General features: G+C 33.2%; 1 protein-coding gene across 2 annotated transcripts in view; it reads right to left on the bottom strand.

The window, feature by feature from the left end:
• The window catches only part of LOC109598685 (uncharacterized), a 39,215-nt gene that overhangs the window by 15,614 nt on the left and 10,549 nt on the right, over window positions 1–13,052 (bottom strand). The window contains exon 2 of one of the 2 annotated variants that reach the window (XM_020014590.2): window positions 7,565–7,594. The exons of the other annotated variant lie outside the window; for it this stretch is intronic. Within the exon in view, the coding sequence (XP_019870149.2) occupies window positions 7,565–7,594 (30 nt within the window). The remainder of the gene's footprint in view (window positions 1–7,564; window positions 7,595–13,052) is intronic. 2 annotated transcript variants of the gene reach the window in all.

Raw genomic sequence — 13,052 nt, forward strand, 5'->3', positions numbered from 1 at the left:
CTACATACACAATTCTTGCGGCTTTATTTTTGGCAAGTTACAAAAATGGTGGATGCGCTATTTATTAGATTAGTTTTCTTAAAGTTTTAGATAAATATTTTAGAATAACCATTCAAGAATTTTTTTTTAAGTAAAAAGTTATGTATCTAAATTACACAATTTAAATAAACTCGAGCATGGTTCAGAATTATGTACCTTATGTAAAATCCTCGTGCAACATGTTTAGAATTAGACTAGTCATTAAATTTCAATAAATAAACGATTAATAATGAATTTTACCAAAAAGTTAGACAAATGATGCCACTTAAATTAAGTAAGAATAAAAAAATCAGGCAATCTAATAGTTTCCAATTGTTTCCGTGCATTCGACGCAAACAGATTGATTATGTCAACTCTTGACGAACTGGACAATAAGTTGAAGAAGATAAATGTGGTGAAATAATACTTAAAAAAAGTCTCAACACAAAGGCAAATTTCTTTAATAATTAATAAAGATTTTCTGTTTATTTATGACAAAGCAAGACGACAAATTCCATTAGATATTCGAAGGAAGCTTCAGAGGGTTAAATGGGACGTTCTATCTCATCCACTTGCACTACAGTACTCACAATTTGTTAACCCAACTGTCTTAATTTAGCAGAAAATCTTACATCAGGATTTGTAGTAATTAAAACAATAAACAAATTGCAGACTAAGAAGTATTCAAATCTTGTTAGATGAAATGGTAGCTAGTGGAAGTTTATTGAAAACTTCTTGTCCCGTTGCCGCGTAATCGAATCCAAACGTGGAGTTCAGTAATTTATGCCGTCGAAATGAAAACATATCTGAAATATAAAGTGATACCTGAGTGTGTGTTAATAACGTGTTAACAAGTCAGTTTATATCGTACCGGGACGCTATAGCAGGTACCATTCGACATTGGTCGTGTGTTTATCGAGGCACGCAAACTGCAGCAGCTCGCCGATATCTCGTAATTTTATTAAGCGCGATTAAATTCATGAGCTCTCTTCTCTCTCGGCCGGTTCCCCCGTGTTCATTCGATACGGCCTCCGCCGCCGTCGCCGCATCGTGATTACTAACCCAATTTTGAACAGTTCATGGGGCAAATGGATCATTACAGAGACAACAATCGGAAGACTCCTCTTTCCTCTGACTATTGACGTTCTACAATTCCTCCAGGCCCTCTCGGTGCTCGAAAATGATGCGAGGAAACTTCGGAATTCGCACCCAACGCCAAGAGACTTGTTTTATGTTTTGTGAGGAAGTTTCGGGCACTTTGAACGCCACATCTCTTATCTACTTGTACTTCGCCTTTAACTCTGGGACAATTGATATCTGCATAATACTGTAATATATTTTCAAGTTACTAACTAAATTTATTAATTAATTAAATTGTTCGTTGAATTTTAATTATTTATTTTATCGGTATTTTTATTAATATATGATAATATGTCAATTATAGATTTTAAAGAACAAACAATTAGTTTCTCTTATTCTCATATTTTATTTATACTCCTCAATTATAAGGTATTTAATCCATATCAAATATACATATAGTATATGAAGATGTATATAAGTACATTGCACAATAAATAAATTTTCTGGTGTTGATTTTAATTATATTGAACTGCTTCTGGTCACTCATTTGACTATAATTAAATATTTAAATTATTAATATAATTATAATTTGAAAATTTTAAATTTCCTTTCATTATTTCTTCGTTTTTAACTTAAATCTATTTTTAAAGTATGCAATATGTAAAAGTGTCCCAAATTAGTTTGATAGTTCAAATATTTTCAAATCATATACAAAAAACCTCACATAAGTGTGCTGACCGTTTTTGAAATTTCTATAAAAGCAATTAACTTTCTACCGACACTTATATACTTACATAATACATGCTCCTTACCTCTTAAATTAAAAAATTAAAAAAATTAGAAATAATATGCTTATTTTTTATTTCAAATAAATTGAATTTGTCTTTGTCAAAAAAAAAAAAAAATGATTATGTTTAAAAAAAGCTAAATTAACTTAGCTTAATTTCATTTATGATTTGTTAATATATTATTAGAATAGAATTTATTTACTGATTAAAATTTTATCTAGATTAACTTTTCATAGAAAAATAAAAACAAATTTCAAATAGTCAAATTAGCATTGTATTTCAATCTTATCAGTCTAATCGCAATATTTGGAACTCCCAGTAACTACAATATTTTTAGAAAAATATTTAATTCATATCAAAATTATAATTTATGAGAAAAACAGGATAATTAATTTCGAATTATGATAAATAAACCTTAGACTTGCGTGTAAAAACCGAATCGAAATTAAAATATTGAACGGTGAAGCAAATGGATATTATTTCATTAACGCAATTGGCTGACAAACAGAGTCAGTAAATTTACGACGGCAAGATAGATTGTTAATTAAATCCGAGAAAAATTACCACCTTCCAGCTAGAAACGCCATTATTACACTGTTCTTAAGCTAATATACTGTTATTGTTTTTTCTGGTGGTCGTAACGTTTGCAGACTTTATTTAAATGTCTTTGGCAGAGACAGTTATCACAACCATGTATAAACTATTAACCAATTAATAATTATTAAATACGTTTTATTTTGACTGAGAAAATATTACAATATATTAGAAAGTTGAATTTTTGGCAAGTAAAATAATGAGTTTGTCTGCCTTTTTTATTTAAATGTCTTTGGTAGAGACGGACGTCACAACCATGTATTAAAACGTATTAAATAATTATTAATTATTAAATACGTTTTATTTTGACTGAGAAAAAGAATACAATATATTAGAAAGTTGAATTTTGGCAAGTGAAATAATGAGTTTGTCAATACCTTCAATTAATCATCAGTATATTATAAATTGGGAAGAATTTATCACTATTGCGTCACCTCCATAATATTAGCAATTCTTCTTCTTCAAACTCGTTGGAAAAAACAAAAGTTATTTTTCCCGAGTGTGTGAGAATCATACATTTATTGGATTACTAACACAATCAGCGTCGTTAATTCAGCATTCTTTGTGCATACATCACAAACAACAAATTACACTTTAGTAAAATTACCTGATAACACGTTTGACCTTAACTTACGAGTCGACATACTCAATTAGAAATATGTTAACCAAGTCGAGTCACACCGTGGCAAAATTTTAAAATACACTTCAAACGAGTGGACACTGAAATTAATTGAATATGTAGGTTGATTGTGTGAACTGGAGAAATTTCGTGGATGTAATTTACAACTTGCCTGGCTCTATAAACATTATTTATAGTTTTGTTTATAATTACTTGGCTGCAGCGCCGTTGACTTTTTAAGAGCTATCAATTTTCAATTCGACAAAACGCATTCCGTCATTTATTGATAACTATTCCGTTTGTTAAATTAAACTGACCGAAACTGGTTTTCTTAAGAACACGTTTCGTGGTCTTGATCATCACAGAGAAAAAATGTTATCAAATCAAATGTTTACGAAATAAATTGTAAAAGACTCGAAGTAATTAATGGTACGACACTGGCGAAAAACATATGTAAAATAACAATAAACAAGGCGGTAGCGAAGTAACAAAGAAGATGAACAAATTAAGACATTAAGAACACGTTTTATAATTAACTCTTTTACATGGGTCATAATGAAATTAGTTACTTCACTTGACTGTATTTATACATTGGCAAAAAAACACTACAAAGTCATTGTAACAAAAACGAAGACATTAACCACAGCATAAGTTTGAGAATGATAATTAACAACCGATAAAGAATAATTTAAAAGAAAAAATAATTAAAAACTAGTTAATAGGAAGGCAGAAAAATGGTCGACGTGTGTGGCTGGTACATAAATAAAAGTTCAAACATGCCATTTAAGTAAAGTTACCTGTTTAATTACCGGTGTCGTCCCTTCAAAAATTTTTAATTAAATAAATCGACTTCAATGCAAATTTCAATTTCAGCTCGCCAACGGCACCATCTTAAACCACATCAATTAATCTGTAATGGCCATTATGTAAATAACAATTTCGATGGAGAAAACCATTCCGATGCTGCTATTGCCATTGCCAAGACGCACGGTGGCCCAAAACGCGTTCACTTTGCCGAAAACTTGTCAAGGCGTTCTCTTGCGTCACCACTTTTTCCATATATTGTATCTAAAGCAACTCAGATTTTTTTCGGTGGCACGATTTTATGTGCAATTACCTTTCGATGATTAGCAACGAAAAAATGTTGTTTATATTAAACTTCATTGAATGAACAATAATGTTTATCCCACTTCATTGTTTTTTATGGTTATTTTTAAATCATTCATTTCGAATCGATTGACGCAAGCAGTGCAAAAATGTTGTTTTCCAATAATAAAACCGATTTTTATCGCAAATTCCTAACAATTTCAATTGAATTAACTTTGATAAAAATAAAAACCGAACACCTCAGCCAGAGTCTGCACTGCACCTGAATAACGCGAGAGTGTTGCTTTTTTATTCCCCAAAGCTTTGCCGAGTACATAGCAAACCATTGGCGGAGCTGGTGTCTGTGTGCCTCTTTTTCGTTTCTTTTCCGATTCTCCAACCTACCGAACTCATTTCGTTACATTGCCTTACGACGTGAGCCGGGCCCGAGTGAGAGGTGTTTTGATGAAGAACCTTCGGAAATTACTGTGGGCATATTACTTCTCGATCGTTCCGCGTTTAATACCCCAGCTTTAAGCACTAAATTACGAGTTTTAAGAATAATTACGTTTGTGCCAAGTGGAAATTAAAAAACAATAGGAGTGCGAACAACCCGCCGCCACACAACCTTTGGTTAGACTTTGAAAATATCTTAATTACCTTCTCCTAAAACAATGACACGATAGCTGCTATTATCGCAAATTCCTAATGTAATTGTCTAGAACAATAGTTTAATAACGATCCTAAAGTTTACTAGGAAAATGGATTGATTGCGTAACTTTCTGGAATCAGCTAAAAATTCCCACTTGAAATTGATTATTCACCAATCGGTTCCAATTTTAAATACCTATTGGTCACAATGGTTCTTTATCGCTAAGTATTTAGTTACCGATTGTTACTAACCTTAGTCATTACTGAATCACGCCACCAATGTTATTTTCTGATCTCTAATCACAACTTAATGTAAGACTACTTACATAATATTATTGGAAAAGCACGAGTGAACACAGACGAGTTAGCTGATGTAAACCCCACCGTTGAAGCACTGTTGCTTCTAATCAGAGCATTTTTATAACGACACTCGTAAAAATTGGAATTTCGCATTTGAAAAATATTATTAGTCTATGAATTCCGAATTATTTCACAACCTCAACATTGGCATGTGTAAAATATGAAGCAAAACAATGGAATTGCAAGATTAATTACTTGTTTTCTATGGTTAACATTTTTCTTCCAGTCGCTTGGAAAGTGTTCAAGGAACAACAGTTGGCTGATGAGCGAGAAGGGAGGAATCGTTGGTTCTGGTAATTGGTACTCGTGTCTTTCAAAAATCATAAAGTGTAACTGGTGACTGGTCCATTATCTTTACAGTGCGTTTTTTTTATTTATTTTAGCACATTTTATTGATTCCAAGAAACGGAAGCGCAGTCCAGGTAGGGACGACCTTTCCTGAATTTTACGGCACCGTGGGGGGTTGGAAACACCTGTTCGGCCATTTCGGAAGTGCACCGAATACGAATTTGACTTTGGAAATGTAAATAAGTCGGTTTTGAATTGTGGTCACTTTCTTAAATAATAAATGTAGTTTTAGATTCGAAACTATGGTAGTTGGCAAGTGATTAGTTTCTAAATGTTCAAAATCCGTCCACAAAAAATATATTGTTGGATGAAGCATTGCGGAAGAATTTCTCGTGTAAAAGCGATAGAGAAAACCTCACACAAAACCATATAATTAAGAAACAGACAAATTTACGATAATATCAATTTCACGGACTCGCTTACGGTATCGTGAAGATGCATCGCGTAGAAGAAAGCATATGTACCAAATCTACATGATTACATTATTCATTTTCAACACTATCTCGATGGTATTTATTTATTACCTAATCAGCTAAATATCGTATGCTTTCATAAACTATATTTGCATATATAATTTATTCATGTTGAGTGAACACAGGACAATATAAATAAACATTTTGTTAATTTTGTGAACGCACACTCACACTCACACACACACACGCACACACACACACACAACTATTTGATGTCACCTGATTAATTTACCACTTACATGAGTGCGGTTTCAGGACCGTTTTTCAGCAAACACTCGGAATATCCACATGTTACTAACAATTAACAGGTCCCATGTATTTTTATTACTTTATTGGCTTTATGCATAAAGTCGTGATTGATGATTTATTAGCATCAGCTTCCAATATTTGTTTAGTTGGCAATCGTAATAAATTTAAATATTTCCTAACAACTTATAAATTAATTTTAACTACAAAAATTAGTCATAATTATGCAAAAGTAAATTTTCTGGTGTGAATTTTATAAAGATGAGATCAGGATTACTATTTTTAGTAGTTACTTAATTTATTAACCTTAAGAACGGTAAAAGGCAGCTTATGGTAAACAAAATCTAAATCAAAAATAATATTTAATAAACAATTCAATCAAGACAATAAGGATGTAAAAAAATGATCGTTTTGTAAATTTTATGGCGGATAATCACTCAATTATTCAAATTTCGTTGTTTTTGAATACACAAGTGGAACGATTAAAAAAATTACCATAAAAAATTGCATTTGCCGGTGTGCAAATCTGACATCCAATATCAACAGTAATATATGTATCTTTTTTGTCCTCATGAAGATTCGTATCACCAAACGCATCTTATTTTCGTGCCCCAAAGGAAAATTCAATTTACGACGACGATGCGGCCACCGGCAATAAAAATATTGATTTTCATACCCCGCGAAGCAAAACTAAATATTTGAACGGGTCGTAAATTTGACGTGAATTTTTACAGTCGATTTTATTTATGTATTAATTTATTGTCTGGAGTATAGTAAAAAATAATTTATTGTGCAGGGGATTGTTCGTCGGCATATAAATCATAGGTAAAACGTGAGGAGAAGTTGAACGATTTTTTTAGGTGAATGCTGAAATTCTTTCAATTGCGCTAATGACTGACCGTTTAATTAACATTTGTTATTCGAGCATGCCCGCATGTTTAATCATTCTGTCAGTAAAAGATTAAGCAGTTACACACTAACACGCTCCTGTTTCACAAATTTATTATGTATTTTGTCCCTTTGAAATGATTTCGCCGTTTTAATGTTAAATTAATCATTTTTCATCAGATTTGTCAAGGCGATTTTAAATTACAGACCGATAATGGACACGTGCTTCTGAATTATGACTTCTAATTTATCACCTTTGACTGACTACAAGCAGTGTCTTACAAATTGCCAGGGCATAATGGAACCCATTATTCAACTTTCAGGTATAGATCCATAATAACGAATTTGCTGATAACAAATGCTTAAGAAAATCATAATGGTCTTTTTAGCAAATAAATAAAAAACTTACTCACCGTATAGAGAGTTTACACGTGTTTCTAGTTCTAAAAAAAGAAAGAAAACATTTAGAAACATCAACATAACAAAACAAATATTGATTTTAAAAAACATAATGTGCGGGGAAATATACAATTATTATATTTTAATGCGCAATTTAATATCTTTATTTACACTAATCTATGTGGATGTGTGTGTGTGTGTGAGTGTGAGATAAAAAATCCATCTTAAATATTTGTTTCTTGATTCAGTTGGTGCGTCGCTAAAACAACCAAGATCTCTCGACTTGCTCTCCGGAGTGGAAAAGTCAAAGCACCTTGACATCATATTGGAAATATAGCGGTCTTGTGTATACAGAACATAAATACGATGATTTCCGAGAAGCCTTTTATGAAAGCCTGCTTCTCAGCCGGGTGGTCACAAATACACCTAAGCGCCATACCGACCGATTCCTTCGTACCCCGTACGCCATATATTCCGTACGAAAGCCACGGCCTGTCCCGTTTTACGACTGTTTATTGAAGACGCCTTCACCGTTCTTTCGACCGAAACTTGTGGTCGCGTTTAATTATTATAATTTGAAGGACAGTAAGTCATCTCAAGGCGAAAGGGTTGTCTCTAACTCCCCTAACACCATGAATTATATGCAATTTGAAAGGAGCTAGTCATCATTACATTTTTGTGTCCATTGGAAGCATTTTCCCGCTCTTTGTCTTCGGTTATCTTGTAAACTGCGGCTCAACAGGAGATCAATTTGGGACGATTGCATTGGTGTTTATCTGTAATTATAGAATTGGATTGCCCGCATGCTCTAAATCTTAAAATCGCCAGCAATTTCGGTCTTCCAATTATCGGGCCTAATGAATTTGGAGAAGTGGTCGGTGTTTGGTGTTCGGTTGAAATTTATTGTTTTAAATCCCAGAGGCACAGAGCCGCATACTATTCTGTTAATTAAATTATGAATTATTTATTAAAGTTTATAAGGAAATGTCAGAATGAGTTTTAATTTATATACTTTTTAGTGGATTGAACAATAACTGACCTCCCATGGTTAGTTACCTGCCGGCGCGAGGGTGAAACACTGAGAGAGCATATTTGGCCTGACCGAATTTGTGAATCCAAAGTAAACTGAGCTGAACCGCCTATTTGTATAGGTGTAAAGATTGGCAGCACAATTACCATTTACTTCGTATAAGCGGCTTAAAGAAAAGTTAAGCTATATAATAGCATTATCTTTACCATGTGTCATAAAGCCGGAGCACGGTTCTTTTGTTAACACGGTTATCAACGACATTATACGAATTAATAACCCGAAACATCAATTTAAAACGTCAATTTCGATAAAATGAAAATAATTGATGTGCGTCTCTATTAACTCAATTTCGGGGGTTAGTCAGCGAAAATTTTATAGACCTTCTGTTAGTGGGAACTCTAACACAAAAGGTTTATTTATAGGAGCTTTCAGAAGGCGATACATAAACAAAACCACCTTGCTCCGGTGAACACGGACATTCTACAAAAGGAGGAGTAGCTTTATCATTTTAAGGAATCCAAAAATATCCGCGTTTCCCTTCCACAACTCACCAATTAGACCAATTAAAAATAAAACGTTGAATTTTTAAATAAGTCAAACGCGAAAGAAAAGTGTTTTAAACCGGCAAGTTGATGGTCGTATGACCACCCACTAAAGAAATAACTCATTGAAACTGTGAGGAACAGGTAAATTCTTTGGCGGCAAAAACTGTCCCTGGAAAAAACGACTATTTCAATTTTTGATGTTGATTTTGGACAATTTTTGATTGATCCAGCGTTTCCAACTTGTATGACCCAAAATCTGTTGATACCGATTAAAAAAAGGTATTTAATATTTAAAGGTGAGTGCTTGTTGCTTGTACGTGATGGAGCAATAATGTAAGAATTATGACAAACAGCTTATTTGCTTTCTCTTTCTCAATTTCATGCTTTTTCTAATTTCATCATCATCAGAAAATTTTAAGGGAAAAAATGAAATTATCCTTGTCTTTGTATCTAGACATACGTGCTCAATCAATTTAAATTAAATTCCCATCTCCTGTTGTTTATCTTTATAAATGAACATTTAAATAAAACTTAGAGTGAACAATATGATATTAGATCTAAATGCAAAAAGAAAAGAAAGAAAAAAGATCATCATAGTTCGCCTGAACGTTAACGTTGACGCCCGATTGCAGCGTTTGTGTCAATTCCCAGAATGCACGGCCACGCTTTTTGTGTGAAATGGGACACAACTAAAGCGAACAAATAACCACTTCATCAGTTTATATAGTACGTACCCGATAATGAGTTCAATAGTGTTCTGTTTACTTTTTAATGTTTGATATGGCGCACAAGAGTTATTTCACACGCACCAGCAAAATGTCGGTGCAGGATGTTCAGAGCCCGACACTTTACTCAACACCCTTAACAAATCGCTCCTTAAAATTATCCATTTGCTATCGACCTTAATCTTATCGGCAATAATCATTAATCACGGAATGGTCGAATTGTTTTTTTTTTTTTTGTGGAGGTGTTAACTTCCCTGGGCATTTCCCCCCTTTAAAAGCAATCATATTTCACAGGTTTATTTTAAAGGCAGGTTTAAAATTCAGGTAGTTTATCTCGCACAAACGGTAAGGACCATTTTTACAAGCGAGAAGCCGAGTTATATAAACTAATTAAATAACACCCATCTCCGTCAGTTCCAGTCACTAAAATACAAGATCCTTATCGGAAGATTGGCTCGGACCGCTGAAAGGCGAGCAAAAACCATAAAGGGACCCGGAGCTCCGACACCGTTTTAATTGCGAATTTCGAAACGATTAAAGGTGGTGCATTTAAACGATCACTTTCTTTTCTTGACGAGCAAAAAATTGGTGGGCACCAACGCCATTTTGATGATGTTTGCTGAGCTGTTTCCTCGCACCGCAATCGGCCGTATGTTGTTTAAAAGGAACGGCACATTTCATTTTAAAATCGCATTGTTTGTGCAAGCTGCGACGAACAAGCGTTCGGGCAAATGTACGTTTTCTAAGACATGCACGCGACGCAAAGTAAACGTTCGTATCTTCGCCCATAAATAGTAAATTATGCGTTTGGATTTTAGAAGATTTTCTCCCCGGTTATTCCATCTAGGAAGTCGATCCTCGATGACATAATGTGCGCGGACGTTTTAAGGATCGACACCGCATTAATTGGATTGTGTGAAAGTTGTAAAACGACGATACATTTGCAGGACAGGGATAAAAGCGCCATTATCATCTGTCTTTTCTTCACATAATCGAACATTCTGCAAAAGTATTTCCACTATTATTATTTCCCACAAAAGGTGTAAGCTGATATTGTTTCAACCCACTTGCTTTTGTTTAATTGCGCACTCAAGAAACGGTTTCAAAAGCAAAATGATTTGCTATAAATGAGGCCAGAGATATGATAATGCGACGAAAAAACTAATTGAATGCAACTGTGAAGTTTTCTTTGTTGGAATTAACAATAATCATTAAAAGAAGTTTTTTTATTATTTATAATGTTGAATTATTACACTGCCTAAGCTGTACCTATTATTTAAATTAAAATGAATAAATGGATACTAACTTCAGTTAATTGTAGTTTTGAAAATTAGTAAGTGGATTCTTTTTTTATTATTTAAAATAATGTAGTGAAAATTACAAGATGCTTTTAAGTTTTTCTAAACATGGAGGATATTTTAAAATACATATATATTGTCATTTTTTAATTGAGACTTCACGATGAGAAATTAAAAAAAAAATACTATAGTTATAGTTATTATTCCGTGATTCGACAAATCAGTCATTTTAGTAGGTAAATCGTTTGTTTTTAATACATAAAAACAAAGTGTTAAAAAATGTTTATATAACAGATTTTACTAAATATTAAGATTATTATTTAATTCTAATATTCAGAAGTCGGTAAAAAACATTTCCAACTTTCAACATTAAATGACACGATAAAAGAATCATACCTTTTCCAGCTCATAAAATATAGTTAACCAACTACCGAGCAACTCCTTGTAAGTGATATTTGATAAATTTCATTATCTTGCCAGTATAATTTTTTATCTCGAGTCAAACATCGTATAAACCTTTCATTGTTGAACATTTAGAACAAACCCACGACTTGCATGATTTACAAAAATGGAAAAACACACCGAATCTTACAAGTTTTTGTTTCGATGTAAATTTATGATAAACGTCAGTCCACACGTTTGCGTGCGGCGTAGACACGAGCCGTCGAAGGGCGATTTTCATGTGGTGGTGTCGTCAACCCGGACGACCCCCCGAATAAATTTTGATTGATACGTGGCGCCCGAAGCAACGGACACCCCGGGAGGTCAGTGGGTTCTTTCGCGTAAATGTGTGTATAACGTTGGGGCGTTTCGGAAGGAATCCACACGCTCATACACAACGACACGATTAATATATATGAGAGAAATTTGGGGGGAGACACCCACCATTTTGAAACGTTTACCTGTTATTTATGATGCTCGTATCGAATGTCCGTCGTGAATAATAACATTCTCGATTATACAATAACGAAATCCGAACGGCGGACGGGGTATCAGGATAAAAAAGATCGCCACTACTCTTGAATTAATAACAGAAACAGTTAATCACATGAGTGTCAGGCCGGCGCGGTTATACCGCGGTAGCCCATTCAATTTTCTATGTTAATTAATTTGTTATTTAGAACCGTAAGTGGAGAAAGCTAAAATCTATACAATAAATGTCAACATAAATTTGTAATTTGACTTCCACGGTGCAGTCTATATCGAAGCGTTCACACTTTGCGGTCTATGAGAATATGGTAAAAGAAAGCTCAATGTGTGTGTGTGTGTGTATTTAGAGATGGAAACATAAAATATCTTGAAAAGCCATCGTAAAAGATGTTCAAGTGAATAAAAGCTTCCCAAACTATAAAACTCGAATTTAAGTTACTTTAAATTAATTTTTAACTTTATTATATTTGAAACATATAATTCCAATTATTTATTTTTTCTATGCTTTATTTAGGATAACAAATTTCTATCCAAATGTGAATATAGCAAAAGAAATTTGTATATATACGGGGTATTTCATAACTTATCCGAAATGTTTTAAACAGATATGCACAACAGAAAACGAGAAAATAAAAAAATATTTATAAATACATAAATAATAAATAAACTTACAAGTGAAACATTTCGCATATGTCGATAAAGCAGCAACTTTACACAAACTTACACACAATGAACTTACGAGATTGTTTAGGAATTTCAGTAATTTGATATTACTAACTTTATTAGATAAAATCAATTAGTGGAGTATTTATTTGAATAGAAAAAGCTTATGAGTGTATGTTCTTCCAAGTATCGATTAGAACCATCAATCCCAGTAACAGGTAGCACAATATTTTGTTGTTTATCGGAAACGGTTGAAAATTATCACAGATGGATTGATTAAAGCGGCCTAAATCTAACTTTTAATCACAATC

Source organism: Aethina tumida, chromosome 3, assembly GCF_024364675.1.
Source record: "Aethina tumida isolate Nest 87 chromosome 3, icAetTumi1.1, whole genome shotgun sequence".
Lineage (NCBI taxonomy): Eukaryota > Metazoa > Arthropoda > Insecta > Coleoptera > Nitidulidae > Aethina > Aethina tumida.